Genomic DNA, 24,933 nt, shown 5'->3' with positions numbered 1-24,933 from the left:
ATGAGAGATGAATGGCCAGTATCAAATAAATGGCGCAGAGCCATTTTCTCAACTTGGACCCTTGCAAAGGGTGTGTATTTTGACTCCCAGGATTGGAAACATCATAAGGAGAATTCAACAAGAATATTCTGGAAGACCCCAAATCCGTGCAATGCCTCTGTCAGAAAAGTTCAGTTTTTAAAAACAAGGCAGAATCATTTCTCTTCCAAGATTTCAAGATCTTACATTACTCAGGTGATGTCTAAGGCAAACAGAAAAGGCCTTACTGATCTCAAGCTGCCGTTGGATCCTCCCTTTACTCCGTTCCCGGAAGTCAACCTGTGCCTCGTTGTATTTAGTCATCACCTCCACAAATTTTCGGGAAAGAACTGAATGCTGGTGATAAGAAAAATAAATCATGCTAGAGAAACCTTGCCTTTATTCCATTTCATAAAGTCTACAGCCTTTGTTTTGGTTCTGTTTTTTGGATAAATGAAAATTTAAATATGCCTCAATTTGTGTCTAAAATAGTTACCAAATATCTTTTAGCTAACTAATTTTTTCCTTTTATTTTGAAAAACATGAAAAATCATTATTTCTGTTTGTTCCCCAAAACTACTTTTAAGGTATTTAAAATCACTACATTTTGTCAAAGCATTAAAAACAGCTCCAATTCCACCTTCCTTCAAAATTAAAAGAAATTCACCTGCTGTGTCTGGTAATTCACCTACTACATTTAAACCATTACTTTCCTTTATTTCCCTTTTAATTAGAGCTGTGTTTCAGTGCTTATTTTGGACATTGAAACAGTTAAACCCTAGAGCTTCTCATGAAATATGCCTAGGAATCTGAACAAGCTAATCCTCATAATTCCAACTGGAAATCAGGGTTATGTACCTGGCAGACAAGGGCTTCAGCAATAGCAATTCACTATTGCTATATTCAAACATACAGTTCTGCCTCATCCATATCAGTCTGTATCATTCACTTAACTCCATGATAATAGCTGGTGAAGTCATTTTAATCCAACCATCATGAAGCTCCACTTACCTGAGACTTCCGTATCCGCAAGTCAGCTGATGATCGAGCCGCATCCTGCTCAATATTCTGCTCCATACCTGTGCAGCCAAGAAAAATGAGGAGATATCACAGTCCGAAAGGAATTCTGGCTATATTTTGCAGAGTTAATTTCTTCTTTGGTTTGTATTTAAGGATCTTCCATTGATTCTGTTGATACTCTGTTTATTCTGGCCTGCTTCACCAGGATTTAAAACTAATTTAAGGATTTTAAGATGTGGGAATTTTATAGAAAGTTTATAAAGCAAAATGTTTTTATCTAAATTGTTTTCATGGTTGTATCCCCAGGTTGGGATTGTTTTATCAATGAGAGGTTATTAGAAACTTTAAAAAATAGTTTAAAGATATCTAGATAGGTATATAGGCATGGATAAAAATCATTCTCTTTGTGCCATAAATAAATAAATATTCAGTTTTTCAACACACCTAATTGCAGAGGGAAAAGCGAAGAAAGCTTAAGAAAAAAATCCAATGTTAGTGTAGATTGACTGAATTTGTGATATTTCAAAACAAAGGAAACAAAATGCAGATCTAAACTGGGAAGAATAGAAGCTTACAATGACTTCTAATTAAACCCAGTTCTATATTCTTGTAAATCTTAAGTCACTTGTTAGCTTTTGGAGCGATAGGTTGTTCAGATAGGAAGAACAAACCTAATGGTGATTTCTTAGCTTTGAGCATGGATTTGGTTTTGGTACTTAAAGAGAATAGTACCCTCCCTTCATGTAATGGCTACGAAACTTTTCCAGAAGCTGGGCATCCTTCATTGGGGTTGGCTTTCAACTCCACACATCCGGAGGACAGAGAGACTGGGGAAGGTGTCTACAGAATTCATAATATGCTCACAGGACTCTGGCATGTAAAGGCAATTAAGTAAGCAACCAACATTTAAGCAACACAAATAAAATTTAGTAATTGTTTAAGTAATACTGTACAGATAAAATAAACCCAGCCTGTTCCCAGGAGAGATCTCTTACTTTTAAGCTTGTTTCGAACAGCATTAGCCGTTTTCTTGATTTCTGCTGTCAGCTGCTCCAGATCATCCTTTGTCTCTGCAGAACACAAATAGATTTCCTCTAGTAGGAGAATAGCAGTAAAGATATTTTCTTCCCTGCACTACACACAGCAGCAGCAGCACCCCCAATATGGATGAATCCACTCATGTATAAAAAGGGGAAAGTTTTAGCCTCTTCCAGAAGCTGCAACCATCTTTCTTCTTCTATCTGATATAGAGATAATGTTTTTTTTTTTTAAATGGGGCAAAGCTCAGAATTTTCAAACAAAAGTTTATGAACACTGCATCCTACTCACTTGGTTCAGGGATAGGAGCAGACAGGATAATGCTGTACAGCTTTTTTGCCTCTTCTACATTCTTTGAAACTTTGTCAATATTCTGCCGGGTCTCTTCAATCTGCAAATTATGAAAAGATGCTGAGAAGGAATCACTGCCACAAGCCAAGAAGGGAAGACCAAATTCCATTAAGTCAGTCCAAAGCTCAAAGCTCATTTTCATTACAGGAATTCATATAGAAACATAGCAATAGCAACAGCCATGACCATCGTGCATGTGGTGGAGAGGGCTTTCTTATCATTGGAGGCAATTGTATGACGTTCCTGTCTCATTCTGCAGGTAGTGACTTGAAGGGAAAATTTTACAAAACAAGGCAGACCTTTCCCCTTCTTCTGCATCAAACAAAAGTACAATTCATCTTCTATCTACTCCCACCATCCCTGCTACGAAGCTGAAAAAAATAATATTCAGTGGAAGTGTTTTATTATTTTCAGCAATGTCAGTAAATGTGTGAGCTTTGCTTTTGATTCATACAACAGAAAGGTGCTCTCTTATAAGGTATTTTGATCTTATCAGTAGAATCAGTTTCCCAGGTTGCCAATCTAGACACACATATAATTACTCCACACTCATATACAAATGGCATTTATGCTTAAACGCAATATTTTCACTCTTTATGGCTCCATGAACACTAATGCAAAATCAGACTTACACTCTTCGCTGCTTATAACATCACAACAGTTTGCCTCATCCTATCATAATTATCCTCCTCAACAACTACTCAAGGAAAGGAGATGTTGTTTCCTTTGTCATAGGTAACTGCAGACCAGTGGTGGGATTCAATTTTTTTTTAACTAACAGTTCTGTGGGCATGGCTTGGTGGGTGTGGCAAGGGAAGGATACTGTAAAATCTCCAGTCAGAGGTGGTATTTGCCGGTTCTCCAAACTACTCAAAATTTCCGCTACCAGTTCTCCAGAACTGGTCAGAACCTGCTGAATACCACCTCTGCTGCAGACCTACTATTACCAGTGGATATGGAGGGGAAAATGGTACTCATGGACCATGAGGGCCCTCCAGTAATCCTTTTTTAAGCTTAAAACTTTGATAGGCCATACCAGACACAGTCATTTTTTTCTTTTGTCAAAGATTCCAGGTTCTACTTTTTATTTCATGTCACTGGAGATAAGGAAGGTAACAGCAGCTGTGACTCTAGTTTGTTTTGCCCAGCACCTCATTTTTAAATACTGGGTTAAAGAAAATAGCAAGTGATGGAAGTTGCACTGCTTCCTTTGTTGCTTCCTGACACCTATCTCTGTCTGTCTGCCCCTTGCTGATCTTCCAACAGCAGGGAAATATAAGATGGCTATTTACATTGACCACAGCCTTTCCATTTAGCAAAACAGAAAATGAGATGGGAATCAGGAACATTCCACCAAGTCTGATCAATATAAAATAGCTCTCCCAAGTCTCTTCTTCCTGAACTATAACCAGCGGGACATTATATAAGATCTGCAATTGAAATTTAAGAATTGGTATCCAAGTTCAATTCTTTCTTTAATTTTTCTCCCAGGAAAATTAAATGGGTTGAAAACCTGTGGAGAAGGCCTTACACAAGATTCTCACTACATTAAATGTATTGACTCCATTCTGGAGACTTTCAGCAAAAAAAAAACCAGGATAAACATGTTATAAGGGAAAAATCTGGCCTTTGTCCAATGTGCTTAAGAAGCTGGAATTGGCTATCTCTTTTTTAATCAGGACTACTGGAACCGAGGCTGTTAGCCAAAATTAGCAGTAGAAATGGGAGGAAGAACACACTGAGAATCAAAATGTTTATATCTCCACCCTTAAAAAATTCACAAACTGCTTCCCAAGCTGAAAAAAAAAGGCAATTTGGGGGCCACTCTTGATCACATCACCACATTGCTTTTTGTGATGACCTTTTGTGGCCCCTGGAAGATTAAGTGGATTAAGTGGATCTGTGGTTTCTTCCCCAAACCCCAAAAACTTTAACCTTAGACTGTCTACTATTGACCTCACCCCTTTCCTAAGAGGTCTGTAGGTGGCGTGCATAAGCCCCCTACTGTCCCTGTCCTATTGTTTCTTTTTATTTTTCTTATATGTATCCATTTCATGTATTCATAACTATGTTTATACTTATATCTGTTATCTTATAATCAACCGCTTGACAAAATAAAATAAATAAATAAAAAAAATTAGTTGCAGCCCATGGCTCCAGCATTAGTCTGGTCTCTGAAATGTTTGCATCTCCTCCATCAACAGCTTTCACAGCACAGTTAAATAAATGTCACAGTGTTCCACAATTTTATTACTCTGAAGCCCCAGCTTTAATTTCAGAGCTGCTTTTTCTTTTCTCAGCAGTGTTTACCTCTGAAAAGAATTCGTCCATGAAAGCAGTGTTGTCAATAGCAATTTCCAATTCATCTTCGGCTTCATCATCGCCCTGCTTCTGTAAAGAGCCAAATAACACCAATTAGAATCATATGGTTCTTGATTCCCTAAATCTGGCCTGGTGAAGGAAAAATGCAGAACCTATATTGGTGGAATTCACATTGACAGAATGACAATAATCAAGTATATTAATTTTTAAACCACAGAAAGATATCCACTTAGTGAAAATATAAAAAGACAATGAAGCTGCTTCCAGTGTGAATTATGGCTGACTGACAGAACAGATTTGGGAGATCCTCAGAAGTGTTCTGAATGGCAACTCCTCATAAGCAAATCATAAAACTGTCTCTTGCAGGTGTCAACACCAGAAGCTAGGGGAGACAACATCTTTCTTCTCCACAGTGGTGAGGCCTTTCATAAGGACATAAACCCAGTCGAACTCACTTTCCAAACATTTGGAAATGTTCCATTTAACCACCTTATGGATATTAGAGACCTTCAAAACAGCAAACTTAATTTGACACATGGTGACTTTCACTTTCTTCAGATTAAATAAATTTTAAACAGAGACTTAAAAATTTAAAATAATATGCAATTGGCCAAAGACAAAAAAGGGGTTTTAAACTGATTGGGAGTCCGGAGAGATTTGGAATATTGATTATTTTTGCTATAAGACTTGTAAAGCAAATATGTAATTAAATAATAAACATATGAAAATAATTGAAATGGAATTAAACCTGTTAAAAACTGAAGTTGTATACAGATTGCAAATAGACACTAGAGGGAACTAAAGAACCAGGCATCAAAGAATTAAAATGACTAAGTTGGCTACAGTACAACCTTGTGTTATTTTAAAGAGTTTTTTTTTAACTGGACTGAAATATTAATATTTAATATCTCAGAAAGAATAGAGATTTTAATAGATAAATGTATGTTTAATATATGTTGAGAAAACTCTTAATTTTTTTTACATAGACATAGACATTATAGATTTTGGAAGTATGGAAAACAACAAAATTGAAATTACTAAAATGGGAACACAAAAGCCAAATCAAGAAAAGGATCTTGACATAGAACAACTGGAACAAAAAATCCCCCTCTCTCTGGTTGCCGCCTCTGCACACTTTCCTCCAAATAGTCCTTTTATTCTTAATACTTTGTTGAGGTCCGAGGAGTTGGTGGGGCTTTTTTGCCTTTCCATTTGCTTTCTCCCTGCCTTTTGGGGCACCCCCACCCACCACTGCTGCTGCCCATGTGCTTCGAAAGTGAGAGTGGATGGATGTTCCAGGGCTGCTGCTTTCTTCATTGTCCTGCCGCTCACTGCTCTGGAGTTTGCCCAATAAGTTCTTCCCAGAAAAGGGGTGTGTGTGTGTGTGTGTCAAGGAAGGGTGGAAGAAAGGAAGGGAGGAAGGGCAAGAAGAAAAGAGCAAGAAAGGAAGAAAGAATAAGAAAGAAAGAGGAAGGGAGAGAAAGAAATAAAGAGGAAAAATGAAAGAAAGAAAGAAAGAAAGAAAGAAAGAAAGAAAGAAAGAAAGAAAGAAAGAAAGAAAGAAAGAAAGAAAGAAAGAAAGAAAAATAGGAAGGAAGGAAGGGCAAGAAAGAGGAAGGGAGAGAAAGAGAAAGAAAGGGCAAGAAAGAGGAAGGGAGAGAAAGAAAGAGAAAAAGGAAGAGCAAGAACGAAAGAGGAAGGGAGAATGAAAGAAAGAAAGAAAGAAAGAAAGAAAGAAAGAAAGAAAGAAAGAAAGAAAGAAAGAAAGAGGAAGAGAAACAAAGAGAAAGAAAGGGCAAGAAAGAGGAAGGGGAGAAAGAGAGAAAGAAAGAAAGGAAGGGGAGAAAGAAAAAGAGAGAAAGAAAAAAAGGAAGGGGGAGAGAGAAAACTGTGCTATTATTTTTAATTGTTCCCTTATTTATCATACACTGCTCAAAAAAAATAAAGGGAACACTTAAACAACACAATGTAACTCCAAGTCAATCACACTTCTGTGAAATCAAACTGTCCACTTAGGTAGCAACACTGATTGACAATCAATTTCACATGCAGGACGTTTGGCATTTGCCAGAGAACACCAAGATTGGCAAATTAGCCACTGGCGCCCTGTGCTCTTCACAGATGAAAGCAGGTTCACACTGAGCACATATGACAGACATGACAGGGTCTGGAGACACCATGGAGAACATTCTGCTGCCTGCAACATCCTCCAGCATGACCGGTTTGGCAGTGGGTCAGTAATGGTGTGGGGTAGCATTTCTTTAGGGGGCCGCACAGCCCTCCGTGTGCTCACCAAAGGTAGCCTGACTGCCATTAGGTACCGAGATGAGATCCTCAGACTCCTTGTGAGACCATATTCTGGTGAGGTTGGCCCTGGGTTCCTCCTAATGCACGACAATGCTAGACCTCATGTGGCTGGAGTGTGTCAGCAGTTCCTGCAAGACGAAGGCATTGATGCTATGGACTGGCCCGCCCGTTCCCCAGACCTGAATCCAATTGAGCACATCTGGGACATCATGTCTCGCTCCATCCACCAACGCCACGTTGCACCACAGACTGTCCAGGAGTTGGGGGATGCTTTAGTCCAGGTGTGGGAGGAGATCCCTCAGGAGACCATCCACCACCTCATCAGGAGCATGCCCAGGCGTTGTAGGGAGGTCATACAGGCACATGGACACCACACACACTACTGAGCCCCATTTTGACTTGTTTTAAGGACATTACATCAAAGTTGGATCAGCCTGTAGTGTTTTTTTCCACTTAAATTTTGAGTGTAATTCCAAATCCAGACCTCCATGGGTTGCTAAATTTGATTTCCATTGATAATTTTTGTGTGATTTTGTTGTTAGCACATTAAACTATGTAAAAGTATTTAATAAGAATATTTCATTCATTCAGATCTAGGATGTCTTATTTTTGTGTTCCCTTTATTTTTTTGAGCAGTGTATATTAATATTTTGCACTGTCCCTCACCTAGAGTGATTTTACTGCCTTTCTTTTGCCCAGGTATTTTTCAGGGTTTACATGTCAGTAGTCTAGAGCATAAATACAGGTGCATTTAACAGAGCTGAAAGGGACTATGGAGGTCTTCTAGTCCAACCTCCTGCTCAGGCAGGAAAACTGAGGGTACCAAAATCTGAATAGAGGTCCTGGAAAAGGTGTCAGAATAACAGAATAGCACTTAGAAGGGACCTTGGGGGGAACTCTATACCATTTCAGAGAAATGACTGTCCAGTCTTTTGTTAAAAGCTTCCAGTATTGGAGCACTCAGAACTTCTGGTGGCAAGCAGTTCCACTGGTTAATTGTTCTCACTGTCAGGAAGTTTCTCCTTACTTTTAGGATGCTTCTCTCTCTGTTCAGTTTCCATCCATCTGGTACTTTGGAAAATACATTGCCCCCCCTCTTTCTGGCAGCCCCCTAAAAGCCTGTTGCCTATCAATTTGAATCGTACCACTGGATTGGAACAGTAGCTACAACCCCACTATCTACGTTGATGCTGTCTAAGAAAAGGGGGATCCAGGCCTCTGCACCACACCAATCTGGATAATGCAGTAATCAAGCTGAAGAGATGTTTGGAAATTGAGTTTGGGTTTATTTCCGTTGCATCCCCAGTTTTTATCCATTCTGTACCATAATCGCCCCTTCTTTTGCCCTGTGCTAACATACGTTAGCTCTTCTTTCACAGTTAAAATGTAGAAGCAAGGGATGGTGGCATTTACTGTGGCTTTCATTTCCTTAAACATGCACACAAAAACGAATGACCAATTGGGGAAGAAAGTTCATTTGATCTTAATCTGCTCAATTTAAGAAATAGTCTTAATTTAAACAACTGTAACAGGGTCATTTAAAGGAAGCTTTTTGTTTTGCTTTTGGGGGATGGGGAATTGCCCAGAGCAGTACTCCAAGTCCATGTGTTTTGATGTTCAAATATCAAGTTGGGATAAAGACAAACTTGGGCATTTCCTTCTGAACATATTTTCTCATTTTACAGAATTAGTTTCCACATGTATTTTGCTTTTCAGTCCTCCAATTTTGCATTTTGCATTCTAAGAGAGGAAAAAGCCCAAGTGGTAAAAACACAATTCCTTATAATTTATTCACAAGTACTTTGAGGCCAGGTTTTTCATTAGCTAAAATTAGAGAAGGCAGATCATCTATGGCAGGGGTGTCAAACTCGTGTCGTACGGCGGTGTCACGTCATGGGACTTTTCCCCCCTTCGCTATTTGGATTATGGATTTCCTGTCTGGCCACTCACAGAAGGTCAGATTAGGTAATCATACCTCTTCAGCCCTTATTCTTAACACTGGTACACCACAGGGTTGCGTGTTGAGTCCCTTACTCTATACTCTTTATGTGCATGACTGCATTCCCACTCATGCTAGTAATACTATTGCTAAATTTGCAAATGATACAACAGTGGTGGGACTCATCTCCGGGGGGGATGAGTCTGCCTACCGAGATGAGATGGAGTGGTTGCTTCCATGGTGTGGTCCTCAACACCAATAAGACCAAGGAGCTTATGTGGATTAAAGAAGGAACAGATCAGAAAATCAGCCCTTGCTTATCAATGGAGACCGAGTGGAGCAAGTGGCCAGTTTAAGTTTCTGGGTGTTACCATAAAAGAGGACCTGACCTGGGATGCTCACACTGCAGCACTGGTCAAAAGGGCCCAGCAGAGATTATACTACCTGAGACTTCTCAGAAAACAACAACTGAATGAAAAAGTGCTGGTGAACTTCTACCACTGCACCATAGAGAGCATTTTAACTTACTGCACCTCTGTATGGTTTGCCAATTACACAGTGGCAGATAGGAAAGTACTCCAGAGGGTTAATGTCATTGCCCAGAAGATCATTGGTTGCCCTCTTCCCTTTTTGGAAGAGTTTTTTAGCTCCCGCTGCCTTAAGAAAGTTCAAAACAATCTCAGAGATCCATCTCATCCTGGGAACCCTTTTTTTGAACGATTACCATCTGACAGATGGTACAGGATATTAAAAACAAGCACAAATAGGCTGAAAAACAGCTTCCATCCAAGGGCAGTAGTTCTTTTGAATTCTGCTGGATAGTACAGTGTTGGTGCGGTGTTGGGGGTTTTCAGTTCAATGTGTGGAGGGTGAAGGATGTGTGTTTGTGTTTATTTTCATGGTCATGGTCATGATGTGCACTGAAGATGGTGCTTGATTTCATTGTATGAGGTGCAATGACAATAAAGTAAACTAAACTAAACTGGGCGGGGGCAGGGCCAGCAGGTGACACATCTGGCCCATAGGCTGTGAGTTTGACACCCCTAATCTATGGGATTTTTATTTATTTTCAACCTTAACATAGTATCATCTCAATACAATATTCTACATGATTTACAAACATTCAAAACACCATTAAACATTCATTTTTAACTATTCAGAGAGAGAAAAATAAGTGAATTAAAAAAGATAGCAAAATATGAATCCCAATCTATTGGTGGAAAGATGATAGGTAAAAGATTTTAGTCTTTTCTCAAAATGTCCCTTATCACTGCTCCAATTTCTTAGTCTCTTTTGTTCCTCATGCAATGGCAATACATCTGCTATGTCTGATTTTGTCACATTTCAAATATCAAAGGATATGCCCATTTCGGTGCCTGGGTTGCAATCTTGTGATTGTTATTCATGTTTGTTATTCATTATTCATGTTGTTCATTGAGGAATATTGACCAAACAATCTCCATCTTTACAGCAATTTATGCTGTCTTAAGTAGAAAAGTTGCAAAAGGATGCCAGGCTCTTAGGTCAAAAGATCTTAAGTCACAAATCAGTTGACTGGGAATTCAAATGGCACAAAGCCAAGAACTTTCAAAGGCCAGGCAAAGTGGAACTTCCAATATAGAATTATAGCCTTGAAAAAAATGTGGGTCCTTTATTCCAAGCAGAAATGTGTATACGAGCTGGAGAAAAAGAACTAAGTGCAAAGAACAGCATCTAAAATGGCAAGAAGGAGAAATGAAAAGGTTGATACTTGGGCCCGAGCACAAGCTACCAGAGATATTGCTAATTATCAAAATGTCTTTGTCTGATAACGGGCTTTCCTTCTTTGCTTGTATTATTGGAATGATTCTTCTTCAGGAAGATGCTGGAGGAAAAGACTACATGTCCTTCTTTACAGAAACCAATATCTTGAGAACAATATTCAACCTAATGTAACACTTCAGCTACTTCTCAAGTCACACTCTCCTTTTTGCCTTTCTGTATTCATTGCTCTCACTTCTCACTTCTCTATGAGCACCATATCCAATGAGAACATAAAGCATCTTCTATGCTCAGCGATATATTAGCTAAGCACTAAGTGATGATAATACAGAACCTGTTTGGGTGTCTGCAGGCCTTCAGAAATATGTGAGAGATACAGCACTATAGTGACAAGCAGGCACATCTCAATGACCATTCAATTATAAATATAAATATAAACATTCCTGGTAATTTATGGTGATGATTGCTTGCCAGTCGGGTCCAAAAATCAATCAAATATAGTTACATATTGCGGCTTAGTTAGGCTAAGTTTCCATGTTACTACTGGAAAGAGAGGGTTTGTCAAATCTTCCTCCAGGAGGCAAACTTCTTTTCAGATAATTCATTCCACTTTAAAATGTTTCCATTTGTATGACAAAATAAATTTGAGAAGTACATATATTTTTCTTGCCTACATGCCAAAAATAATGTGTGTACAGAAGACTGAAGGCCCAAAGAAAGGAACAAGGAAGAAACATTTCCTACCTGTACTTTTTTTTAAATGCAAGAAGTATATTAAAAACAGGATCTCGGGTGACGTCGCGGCATGGCGATGTAGGAGAACTCTGCTCTGGTTTTTGTTCGTGGGCGACCGTTTGAGGTAGGATCAGATCCTGGTGGGATCACCCAAGTGAGGGAGAACTCTCAGAGCCCAACCAGGAACTGCAACCACGGAGGCAAAGAAGGTAGTCCGAAGCTCAGGGCAGCCTGTTGAGGCTGGCCCGAAGATGCGACAGAACAAACTTAAGAAGGAAGCGGAGAGAAGATATCGAATTTGAGTCCGGGAAAGATATTGGAGGCAAAATTGCTGTTGGATTATAACTAGTGGATAATTTGGGAAAGTAAGTGGTGAAAGTCTGAAATTCCAATGTGAAAGGGGGAAAGCTGAAAATGGTGGCAGGACTGAGTTGCCTACCCCCAGTTCTGGATAAAGTAAAACTCATTTCTAAATAGGAAAGTGAAAAGGAGAGAAGAGCAATTACAGTTGGCGATTTTTTTTTTTACTTCTAGCCATATGAACAAATCACGACGAGTACTTTGCGGACAGACAAGAACTCTGAAACTTTAAAATTGAGTTGAGGAGTGACAGTGCAACTTGCGGTGGTGGCCATTGAGACTGGCAATTCCAGGAGAGTGGAGGAAGGCAGTGGAAGTGACTGATAGAACTGAGACCTGAGACCTCAATTTATTATTGGATATAACTGGAATATCAAGGCAATGACAGGAAAGTAGGAGACTGTAAATCCTTCTCTCGTCCAGTGTCTTTTTTTCTTCTTTTTCTTTTTTTCTATTTTTCTTTTAGAACTGATTGAAGTGACATAGACTCACTTTGTATTTATTTATAGTATACATTCAAGTAACAAGAAAATAAGATTGATTTAACTTGAGTAAGTGATATTTAATCCCTTTGGATTATATTCTGTAGTTTTTTTCTCTTCTTTATTTTACATATATATTGATTGAATATAGATTAATGAACTTAATATACTGATTAATGTAATGATGAGTTAATTGATTCTTCCCTCCCTCTCTTTCTCATATCCCCCTTATATTGGATACTGTGATTTACTGGAATATAAAAGGTATTAATTTGAATTTTAAACTTTTATTATATATCTAGGGAAATATTAGCTGAAATACAGTAATTAACTTAAAGAAGTGACTGGGGTTATATTATTGCTATATATCTAAGTACAGCTGAGTGTTTTTTTTCTTTTTTCCTTTATCTGTTAGACAATTTAAGAACTGATGAGTTATTGAACTTATTAAGACTAGGTATTGTATTAATAAAAGGTGAAGGGAATATCTAGAGTAATAGGTGGGTTTGGAATTTTGAATACATAATTATTAATTGATTATAATTCCCTAATCTGACGGTGTTAGGAAATTAGATTAAGCAGACAAGCAGTAGTTTAAAATAAAATATTAGATAAATGAGAAAATTAAATCGTAAAATATGGATAAGGTTGATGGTAGTTGGCAATATAATCTGGGAAAATATATTTAGGATAGTGAAGGAACAACAAGGAATTATTAAAGATATGACGAGTACAACTAGCACTATTACAAAAACAGGAAGAAAAATGTCATCAACAGTAACACCATCTACCCCCACAGTAACATCAACCCAAAAACGATTGAAGGGATGTTGGCACCAGAAAAATCCACAACCCAAACCAATACGCAATCGGTTCAAACTACATTATTAACTATTCAAAGCACAATGTAGGCAATGCAGGAGTCAATGTCTAAAAATCATCCGAAAAGTAAAGCAGAAAGAGAAACAATGAAAGAAGAATTAAAAAATGAGTTAGGAGAAATGAGAAGCGAAGTTAAGAATTTGGATGGAAAGATAGGCCAGATACAGGAATTGATTAAAATAAATGAAGAGAAGATTAAAGAGATTGAAAAATTAGCTGCTCAAATGGAAAAGAAGTTGGAAGGCATGGAACAAAAAATTATGGAACAGAATAAAGAGATAAATGAGACGCTGACTCATCTCGAGATGGATAAGGCCTCCTATTATCTAAGGTTCCAGAATGTAGAGGAAGAGCGGGGTGAGAATTTAGCATTGGTGATGATGGAGATATTGGCAAAGCTTTTGAATAGAGACAAGAATGAGATGGTGAATGAGCTGGACAACGTATATAGAGTGTACATGAGCTACACAAGATGGCACAGACTACCCTGAGAAGTGCATATTAGATTTGCAAGGAGGTGAGTGAAAGATATAATTTATAGAATTACAAGAGATGAAGGAATAAAATATTAAGGCAGAGAAGTGATTGTTTTGAAACAGATCCCGAGAAGAGTTTGCGAGCAGAGGAGAGATTATTGATTTCTCATAAATTATTTAAATAAAAAAACCATACCTTTTAGATGGATTATCCCAGAGGGCATCTTAGTAATATGGAAGGAGAAAAGGGTGAGAATAGATAGTCTGACTAAAGCTCAATAATGTTTTGATCAAATAGGAGGAATAGAGGAAGAATCGAGCAGCAAAGATGATCATGAGATCATGAGACCTCAAATCAAGAAGAGTTACAACTTAGAAGCAGGGGGAGGGAGAAGGAGAAGGAGAGGGAAGGAGATGAAGAGATACTTGGAAGAGAAGAAATAGGAGTGAGGACTAGAAGTCAAACGACGAGCAAAAATACTGAGAGATAGAAGTAAGAAGGGAAATGGATAAAGGGGTGAATTTAACATCTATAAATATTAATGGGTTAAATGATCCAGTTAAAAGAAAAAGAGTTTTTTTTTTAAGTTGGAAAAACAAAGAGCTGATATGATTTGTATCCAAGAGGTTCATATTAAGACACGTGATCAAGGATATTTAGTAAATAAAAAACCGGGGAAAATGTATTCAGCATTGGCGGAAGAGAAGAAAAGAGAGGTAGTACTATATATAAAAGAGGACATAGCCTCAAAATTGGTTTATAAAGGTGAATTGGGAAGAATAGTAATGGTAGAGATGGTAATACAAAATAAAAAGACATTATTAGTGGGGATATATGCTCCCAATAAAAATCAAAGTGAATTTTACAAAACTTTATACGAGAAATTAATAGAATTTGGTAACTCAAGAATTTGTATTATAGGAGATTACAATGCAATAACAAACAATAGTCAAGATTATGCCTGTGAACAAAGACAATATAAGAAACAGAATACATTGCCTAAGAAATTTCTAGAGATGCTTGAAGTATTAGAACTTGTGGATGTGTGGAGGAAGAGAAACCCAGGAATATCACAGTTCATTTTCTACTCCAGCCCACACAAATCATGGTCCAGGATAGATATGGCTTGGGTAAATTGTGAGTTATGGAAGGAGATTCAGGATATAAAGATTTTGGCTAATACATGGGCAGATCACAATCCGGTACAGATAATATGGAAAAATAGTTTCTGACTTCCAGTTGCAAGGCTTCGGCGGTGGCAGGAATCCGCTTCTCTGCGGGTCCCTGCTGCGCTTGCCGCTGAGGTTCCCCCGATCCAACTGGATTTGGGGGTTGTCGCTACCCTGAAGGGGTAGCGGAAGACAGAGGAGATCCAGGCAGGGGTCTGGGGATATCTCACCCCCTTTCCCCAGCCAGCTAGATTCCTTTTTTCTGAGGCAGTGGAGCGGCTGTCAGAAATGGCAGCCACAAAGAAATCTTCAACCGGATAAGACTGTGCAGGAGGAAGAGCCAGAAGGAGAAGTTTTCTTGGCTGAACCGGGACATTAAGTTACTTTTAAAACACCCTGGAAACCTGACTTTCGGACTGATACATTTGTTTCCAAAAGAAGTTGTTAAAGCGGCAAAAGTGCTGAAGGAAAGTTCACTCCCCTTCCTTACGGAGAAAGCAAATGGGCACAGAAAAACCTGCTTTTTAAAGGTAAAAATAAGCTCCTTGTTACAAGTGGGAAGGAGAGGACTAAAAAAAAAAATCTTTAAAACTTTGTTGGAGGAGATGCCTTGAAGATTATAAGACCATCAATTAACTGTAATACGGCTTTTAAAATATATTTGGGATTTTGCCCCTGGAGGAAAAATTGTAAAGAGAAGAAGAGGAAATAATTTTTGTTTGTTTGGATTGTTTGATAACTTTGACATTTGGAAATTACTTTAAGATTGAAAACATCTGGGTTGCTTTTAAAAATTTACAATGGCACCATCTGTGGATGAACTAAAAATGGAATATGAAAAATTAAAAGAAAGAGAGCAAAATGGCAAGGATTCCTTGGGAGCTGTCTTCCACTTTTTAGAAATGGCGGTTTCTACGTACCAGCAAATACTTGAAGAAGAAGGAGAAGGAGAAGAAGAAGAAGAAAAGGAAGAAGCCATCTTTAATGGACTAAAAAGTTCGATTAAGAAAGAAAATGGGAAGAGAGGAAGGAAAAATGAGAATTTAAGATTTAATAAAACAACCAAGAAAAAAGAAAAATAGGGTGAAAAAAAGGTACAATGTTAAAAAGCAATTGAAAAGAGAATTACAACAGAGAAGGGAAGTTAAAAAGGGGGAGGTTAGGAGAGGGGGGTGCAAAAAGACCAGACTGGAGAAGAAAGGGAGGGGAAAAGGGAAAAAAAGCCACAGGCTAGAACAAGATGCCAAAAAGCAGATTTTTTTAGAGATAAAGGATAATGGATAGTGTATAATTAAAGAAAGATTCTGCAAGAGTACATAAGATAGTATTGTAGTATTTGCATTTGAAATAGTCTATTGGAATATTTAATAAAATATTAAAATATTAAAATGTTTAATAATGATAGATCTCAATATTTAATAAAATATTAAGGAGAACTTGTAAAATGATTAATGTTTAGTTATAGTTTAATTCGTTATTGTCTTAATGTTATTATAAACTTAGTATTTCATTTTCTTATTCGAAAAATAGTTTCTATAAAAAAAGGTAGATGGACACTCAATTCGCAATTATTGAAGGAGGAAGAATATATTCAAAAAATTAGGGAAGAACTGACAAGTTTTTTAAAATTTAATAAGAAACAGGATACCTTATTGCAGAATCTATGGGATACTATGAAGACATATTTAAGGGGAATATCGATAGCTTTTACAGCAAATAGAAATAAAGAAAGAGAGGGAAAGTGGAAAGCTCTAATAAAAAGAATAGAGAAAATGGAAAATAAGCAAATGGAAACCCCGGGAGATGAGCAAATCAGAAATGAATTAGTGCTAGTTAAACATGAAATGAATATTTTAGATCAAGAGGAATTAATTAAAAATTATTATATACAAAACAAAATTATTTTGAGCATGCAAATAAATCCAATAGTTGGCTGGCATATAAATTAAGAAAAGAAAATCAGAAAAGAACGATATATCAATTAGAGAATAAAAATGGAATAATAGAGATGGATCTGGAGAGAAAAAAGGAAATCACAAGAGAAATTTTTTGAGGATCTTTATAAACAAGAGGAAGTTGATTTAAATAAAATAGAAGAATATTTGAAAGAAGGAATTCTGTACCCTTTATTGGATGATAAAAAAGAGCTGCTTAATAAAGTAATAACTTTAGATGAACTAAATGCGATGATTCAAAAACAAAAAAGAAACAAAACGCCAGGTCCAGACAGGTTATCAAATGAATTATATAAAGAGACAGGTGCCACACTAGAGAATATGCTATTAGAGATCTGTAATGAAGTATTACTGGAAGCTAAAATTCCGGAATCATGGAAGGAAGCTTACATAACATTGATTCCAAAAGAGGATGCCAAATAAAGAATTATAGACCAATATCTCTTTTAAATTCAGATTATAAAATTTTTATGGTGATAGTGGCGGAAAGATTAAAGAAAGTACTTAGTAACAAAATTCATTCGGATCAAAATGGTTTTCTTCCCACGAGGCAGATTAGATATAATACAAGAATAATAATAGACATATTAGAATATTATGAAAAACATCCAGGAAACCAAGTGGCCTTGGTCTTCTTGGATGCGCAAAAGGCTTTTGATAACTTAAATTAGGACTTTATGAAGAAGCAGATTAACTTGATGGACTTTGGAGGTAATTTTGTAAAACTGTTAAATGCAATTTATGCTACACAAAAGGTTAATGTATTATTAAATTGAGAAATTACTAAATCATTAAAGATAAGGAAGGGTGTCAGACAGGGATGCCCTCTTTCACCTCTGCTTTTCATAACAATTTTAGAAACTCTGTTGGATAGAATTAGATCAAATAAAGAAATTAAAGGAACCAAAATTAAAAGTCAAGAGTATAAATTACAGGCCTTTGCAGATGATATGGTTTTTGTTACAGAAGCTCCAATAGACTCAGGACCAGCTTTACTAAATGAAATAGATAAATTAGGTAAACTAGCAGGATTAAAAATTAATAAGGAAAAAACTAAAATGCTTGTTAAAAATTTATCAAATAGTAAACAAAAAAAATTGGAAGATGGGATTACAAACTGTAAATAAGATCAAATATTTAGGCATCTGGTTAAGAGCTAGAACATTAAATCTGCTGGAGGACAACTACACCAAATTACTGAAACAGAATGAAAAGGATATGGAAAATTGGAATAAGATGCAAATTTCATTATTAGGCAGAATAGCAACAATCAAAATGAATGTTTTACCCAAAATACTATATCTGTTTCAAACAATTCCGATATCGTTGGATGAAAAATTCTTTAAAGAATTAGATAAAATTGTGATGAAATTTATCTGGGCAAAGAAAAAAACGAGAATAAAAAAATATATTTACAAGATAACAAAAGCAGAGGTGGATTTGGACTCCCTGCCTGGGAGATCTATTATAAAGCGGCGGCATTAGTATGGATAAAAGATTGGATTAATCTGAGGAACAATAGAATTTTAAAATTGGAGGGCCACGACTTACAATTAGGGTGGCACACATTTTTGTGGAACCTGAATAGCCAAAACAATCTATACTTTACTAGACATGTATTCCGAAAGTTAATAATTAAATATGGGCTGATATTAGAAAAAATCATTATACCAAAGTTCCAAGGTGGTTTTCAACAATGGAGGCAATGTTCCACTTAAATACGATGGATATCAGTAAAAAACTGAAGTACCATCAAATATTAGATAAAGAGGGAAGAATGAAAATGATACAGGAACTTGAAGCACTAGGAATAGTTATTGATAATTGGTCATATTTCCAAGTAAAATTGAGATATAATAAAGACATAAAGGTATATGGAATTGAGGTAAAAGATACGCATTTAGACAAAATACTTTCAAGTCCTGAGAAAGGGTTGATTTCTAAATTATATAATTACTTATTAGAACATGAAATGGCCAAGAGAATCGTGAAAGGACCTATGTTAGCTTGGGGAAAAAAAAATTGGTTACAGTTTAGATCTGGATGACTGGGAAGAAATTTGGCAAAATATCTCATATTAACTAAATCAGTGGCACATAAGGAGAGTCTGTACAAAATGATGTATAGATGGCATCTGGCACCCTCTAGACTGGCCAAAATATTTCCGACAGCAAACCCATGCTGTTGGAAATGCAAAGGGAAATTTGGTGCTTACTTTCACTTATGGTGGACCTGTCCTGAGACAAAGAAATATTGGTTAAAAATAAAAGAGTGGATAGAAGAAATTATAGAGTGTGGGCTGGAGTGGAAACTGGAACTGTTCCTGTTTGGAATGATTAAAGGGGATTATACCCCTAAAGTAAGATATCTGACCATCCACTTATTGACAGCGGCACGGATTTCATTAGCGCAATACTGGAAGAATCCAAATGTACCACCAATACATATTACTATTCAAAAAATCTATGAGTGTGCCCAATTGGAGAGGCTCACACTCAAACTCAATGGCAAGGAGGACACAAATTATTATAGGATATGGGATAAATGGTACAACTGGGTAGACTGTGAAGGGAAAACATGTAAATGAACCCAAGAAACAAGTTATATTCAGGTGTCTATATGAAATGTATAAGAATAACAAAGGTGTTAAATCCTCTTTTCTTCTACATTATTATTAGCATTATATATTCACTATATCTTTTTATTTATTATTTTAAAAAGTATGAATGTATTATTAATTAATAAATAGTTATAAACCAATGAGAAGATTAGTAGAGCATTGTGAGTTACTTAGTGATTAAGATGTGATAGTAAATGGAAATGTGAGAAGTATCAGTAATGACTATTAGGACGTATCAAATTCGATATCAAATTGTAAAGAGAAATGTGTTATGTATACACTATTGGTTTTGTACTTTTAAATTTGTATGTTTTTAATTCTTGTAAATAAAGTTTAAAAAAAAAACAGGATCTCTTCAGTTAGGCGTCAGTGACCAAAAATTAAATATTTCACATCCAACCTCTTATCTCACTTAATTCATCATGTACCATTTTATCTCTGTTGAAATGGGTTTTTAGTAATATTGCAACTGGACTTGCCATCAAATCTCACTTCATGATAAAAATAAAATAATCCATGCTGTTTTGGAGAGTTTTGCGGAGAGAAAACATTAGTACAGCAGGAATGTAAGGTAAAGAGGGGAAAGATATTAACCAATGACCCTTCTCATGGAGTTTTCCACCACTAAAACCACAGCCGTTCTGTGCTATTTACCAGGAAATAGAAGGGAAAGACAAGATGTCATCTCACCCATGACTATCCAATGCTGAAAGAATCCAAGAACAAGCAAGCTGAATAGTTCCCTTTTCCCGGCATCTTTTACAGAAAAAAGGGAGAAGAGAAATGCAATAATCTAGACAGGCATAAAAAGTCTTCTCTCCGAGCAGCAGAAGTCTAGTTTCTGCAATGAAATGTTTTTAGAGTCTTACAAAATGGAGGTCAGAGGTTATATTAGTTGAACAGTCACTGAGTCATCTGGCTCAAAAGGAGCACAGCTAATCTCCCATCTAGTCCTGAATGTGCCTCACACTGAACAAGCAGCATTAGCAGACTGCGGTAGAGGAGAATACTTGTTTGCTCTCACCACTTTTAGGAATACACCAACAACCTCATATAATCACCTTCCCCCTTTGGAGAATTTGTCCCTCTTCAAGCTTTTCTTGCAAAGCTGATGTGAGAGGGGCTAAAAACTTCCTTCCATTTTCTCCTTCATCTTAATCTACATTTATTTTACGATGTGGCACCACAGAGATTCTCAGTATTCTTATTCCTCAAACATACTTTTTTTACAACACAGAAAGCAAAGGCTAACACAGTCTCATCCCTTTCTGAGCTTCACCAGTGCCCCATGCTCTCAACAGGGTGGGAAAGGAGAAAATGCCCCAACTCAGCCTTTGCACCCTGCGTTCCTCAGCCTGAGAAAAATCAGACCAGATGGCTGCTGTCCTTATCTAATTGCATTACACCAACATGCTTGACAAAGAAAGCCTTTAAGCTAATGAATGGGTGGTGGTGCTTGGGGGTTGCACACTAGGATTTACACAGAGAGGAATGCCCCAGGTTGGGTAGAGAAGGATGGCAATTCTGGCAACATGCGGACACTTGAGGGATTTTAGAATCCACTAAAATGGGATTGCCTACGGAACCATTTTGGTCTATATATGCACTCACATTTGTAGTAAATATTAAATACTAAACATGCAGAATGTTAAAACAATGAGACGTGCAAGCACATAAAAAAGGAAATCATTCCGTGCGCATTAATTTCAGTTTCTAAATGTCTATGTCTTCTAGTAGTTACTGGACTGGATTGCACAGGATTTCCCATTTCTAAGGGCATTCTTTTTAAGGCATTCCCAGTCATAAAAGTAGAAGGTGTGTATGTCAACATTGGCAGAGACGTAAACTGCTATTTCCCTTTGCTCTAAGGGCATGGGGTGTGGAGACGTTGCAATTGTCAACAGTGATTCATCCCTAGTACTGAAAACAGATACCTGGGCTCCATCCATTGCACCTGAAACTCAAGGGAGGATGATGTTTCTTACATGTCGCTGAATTATTTTCTTTGAGGAGCTAAACAGTAGGATTGAAAGACCACCAGAACATCCTTCTGTGAATATGTTATTAATCCATTGCCAAGTACAGAAATCACATACAGATGGTCCTTAAATTACAGCAGTAATTGAGCCTGGAATTATAGTCATATCGGTCATTAAGCAGGTCATCATGCAACCACACTCAATTTTATGACCTTTCCTGTGGTGGTCATTAAGCAAATACCAAATGTACCCAAATGGCATTTTTCTGGAAACCAGAAGTAAATGCTGGTTTCAGGCAAAACCATGCTAAATTGTGGTCACAAGGGATGCTGCTGTAAAAGTAGGTGGCTGCCAAGCATCCAAAATATGATCATATGATTGCTGGGGGGGGACGAGGGGGGGGACAGATCTTGGAGTCTTAGTGGACAACCAGCTAAATATGAGCCACCAGTCTGCAGCAGCAGCCAAAAAAGCTAATGCAATCCTAAATTGTATTAACAGAGGGATACAGTCAAGATCAAGGGAAGTACTAATACCACTCTATAGAGCCTTAGTAAGACCACACTGAGTCCAGTTTTGTTCAGCACATTATAAAAAAGATGTTGCGGCTCTAGAAAAAGTACAGAGAAGAGCAATCAGGATGATTAGGGGACTGGAGGCTAAAACATACAACAAACTGTTGCAGGAACTGGTCTTGGCTAGTCTAGTAAAGAGAAGGACCAGGGCAGACATGATAGCGGTCTTCCAATATTTGAGGGGCTGCCACAGGGAGGAAGGGGTCAAGCTATTTTCTAAAGCAACTGTAGGCCAGACAAGGAATAATGGATGGAAACTGAACAAGGAGAGATTTAACCTGGAAATAAGGAGAAACTTTCTGACAGTGAGAACAATCAATCCATAGGACAGAAGTTGCCTTCAGAAGTTGTGGGAGCGCCATCACTTGAGACTTTCAAGAAGAGATTGGACTGCCATTTGTCAGAAATGGTGTAGGGTCTCCTGCTTGGGTGGGGGGTTGGACTAGATGACCTACAAGGTCCCTTCCAACTCTGATTATCTGTATCTGGAACTTCAAAACCAGGTTGCAAGTTACTCTGGGGAGGTCTGTCATAACTCTATTTGCTAAGCAACTAAGTCATAAGCTGAGGACTTCTTGTATTTCAACACCATCCCCCTTCTTGAATTCTTTGGTCTAAAGAGCAAGTTGGTAACAGATTAAGTGCACATAATAAATATATTTATCCAGAGTAAATCAATAAAACTGTATTATACAGCCTGTAAAGAAGATGATCTTGAAAGAAATATGCAAGTTGGCAAGAAATATAACATAAGTTATAAGTCCACAATAGTCAGATAATATTAGGAAGTGGCTCTGGCAGATATCTCCCTAATTCATTGAACTATAAATAATGGAAGGAGAGAACATAATCAGATTTCCGAGGTTCTGTTATTATAGCTGATCTCAATCAATAGAAATAGTTTTAACTTTCCTCTTGAATTGATTTTTTGGTTTGTTGTGCTCAGTCAAGCTTTCAGAAATAGCAAGGCTGTTGTCATTCAGAATTGATATCCACGTTTCTACCTAGATTGTAATCAAGATAGCCAACAACATGTAACTTATACGATTAAAATCTTATTAAAATGTTTTAAATGACTACTAATTCAAACTAATCTGCTTCAAATAAAAGGTTTTACTTTTCCTAAAAAGCAGGAGTAAGGCCAAGCACAATGTCTAAGGGAATGCATTCTCGTGCCTGGAAGCAACGCCAAGACAATATCTTTAACCAGATGGAGCACTGATCCCAAGTTTATAATACCAGAAAAGATCATTGAGAAAAGGTGGGTTATACTTTGGCATGAGAAAAAATCAGCAGAACGGCTAAAATGAACATTTGTATTCCCAAAACTACAAAAAATGCAGGGAAAAAGATTTGGAACACTTTTATCTATTAACTTGAAATATTCTTCATATCTTCTGTTCCTCCTTTGGAGCTACTAAGTAGCCATGTCTCAGCTAATGATTGTTACAGACTATATTTACTGACTTTTTTCTACCAAATATACAGAAGTTCTACTGAGACCACCAGTGTATTTAAATGGGGGGAGGGGGGGGATGCTGCAAACCAATGCAGTCACATTGGTTTGGAGTCAATATTTTTATTCAGCTTTACAGGTTCACATTTTAGTAGATCCTTCAATGTTTTCTAGTCTCCTGCACCTATTCTCCTGCCATTAATAGCAAAACTTTCTATGCCAACTCTTGAAATTGAGTTTATTTGGTACAAACTGCAGACCTCTCCCTGTTACCAGGCAATGCTAAACACATATTTAACCAGTCTGCACATTAGGACATAGAGCTGGAAGAAAAGAGCACAACATGCTGGGTTGCAAGATGGAAGGTTGAACAGAACAATGTGAATATTTCTCAAGCTTTCAGATGTGAGGACTTCAGCTCCCAGTATTCTCCCAGCCAGAATGTTGAACAGGACAATGATCAGACAAAGAAACAACAATGAGCAAGCTGGGGGAATTCTGGAAGTTGAAGTGCACACATCTTAAAATTGCTAAAGTTGAGAAACACTGACAATGGGAAATAAGAACTGGAAGTACTGGATATTTCCATTATTACACTAAGCACTCAAGTTATTCTGTGTTTCTAAAAATAGGCTAATTAAAAAAAACATTCTTCAAGGGATGCGTTGCTTTTAATGTATCTGATATTTTCCATGTTTGTTATTAAGGTGTAATCAGACAGTTGACTTTTAATGTCACACAGATTCAAAAGGTAGAGCTCTTGGTTTAAACTCTGTTCTGTGGGGCAGAGTAATGTTTCTACCTTTGGGGAAATCATTTGGTACAGGAACAATGGAGTTATTTAAAAACATGTATAGCCCTAACCCTAGTCTTCCTGCATTCCATGATTAGGATATTGAAAAATAGGTTAAGTGGAAGTGCAATCCTGCCCACTCGTATTCCACGGATATCTCACATCCTAAACATGCTAGAGAGGGCAAAAAGCACCTTTCCTTTCAGGAATATAATGATCAAAATAAAAAGTGAAATTATTTGCTCCTGTATCTCAACCCACATTTCCCAATTCCCAAATTTATTTTGTAAAATAAATTTGTAAAATAAAGGGGTACAACTGTAGTGTACAACTGCTGGAATTGTTCCAACCACTTTACCAGCAGATAACAGATAATCAAAGTTGGAAAGGACCTTGTAGGTCATCTAGTCCAACCCCCCACCCAAGCGGGAGACCCTACACCATTTCTGACAAATGGCAGTCCAATCTCTTCTTGAAAGTCTCAAGTGATGGTGCTCCCACAACTTCTGAGGGCAAGCTGTTCCATTGGTTGATTGTTCTCACGGTCAGAAAGTTTCTCCTTGTTTCCAGGTTAAATCTCTCCTTGTTCAGTTTCCATCCATTATTCCTTGTCTGGCTTACAGAAGCTTTAGAAAATAGCTTGACCCCTTCCTCCCTGTGGCAGCCCCTCAAATATTGGAAGACTGCTATCATG

At 37.3% G+C, this 24,933-nt stretch overlaps 1 protein-coding gene and 1 long non-coding RNA gene across 3 annotated transcripts in view; one reads left to right on the top strand and one right to left on the bottom strand.

Moving 5' to 3' along the window:
- STX3 (syntaxin 3) overlaps nucleotides 1–24,933 on the bottom strand; it is a 49,701-nt gene that overhangs the window by 10,798 nt on the left and 13,970 nt on the right. For both annotated transcript variants that reach the window (XM_087920767.1, XM_087920768.1), the window contains exons 2-6: nucleotides 4,738–4,818; nucleotides 2,368–2,467; nucleotides 2,034–2,108; nucleotides 1,030–1,097; nucleotides 267–375 (exon numbers count right to left, since the gene is read on the bottom strand). In XM_087920767.1, coding sequence (XP_087776893.1) covers nucleotides 267–375; nucleotides 1,030–1,097; nucleotides 2,034–2,108; nucleotides 2,368–2,467; nucleotides 4,738–4,818 — 433 coding nt within the window. The remainder of the gene's footprint in view (nucleotides 1–266; nucleotides 376–1,029; nucleotides 1,098–2,033; nucleotides 2,109–2,367; nucleotides 2,468–4,737; nucleotides 4,819–24,933) is intronic.
- LOC148128060 (uncharacterized) lies at nucleotides 10,730–17,921 on the top strand. Its single transcript, XR_015740863.1, has 2 exons — nucleotides 10,730–11,856; nucleotides 12,026–17,921. It is a non-coding gene; the product is annotated as an uncharacterized LOC148128060 (long non-coding RNA).

The sequence above is a fragment of the Pseudonaja textilis genome, chromosome 1, assembly GCF_049901715.1.
Source record: "Pseudonaja textilis isolate UNSWEBS1 chromosome 1, rPseTex1.2, whole genome shotgun sequence".
In the NCBI taxonomy this organism is placed as follows: domain Eukaryota; kingdom Metazoa; phylum Chordata; class Lepidosauria; order Squamata; family Elapidae; genus Pseudonaja; species Pseudonaja textilis.
Note: the sequence above shows the minus strand (reverse complement) of the source record. Positions and strands in the feature narration are given on the sequence as shown.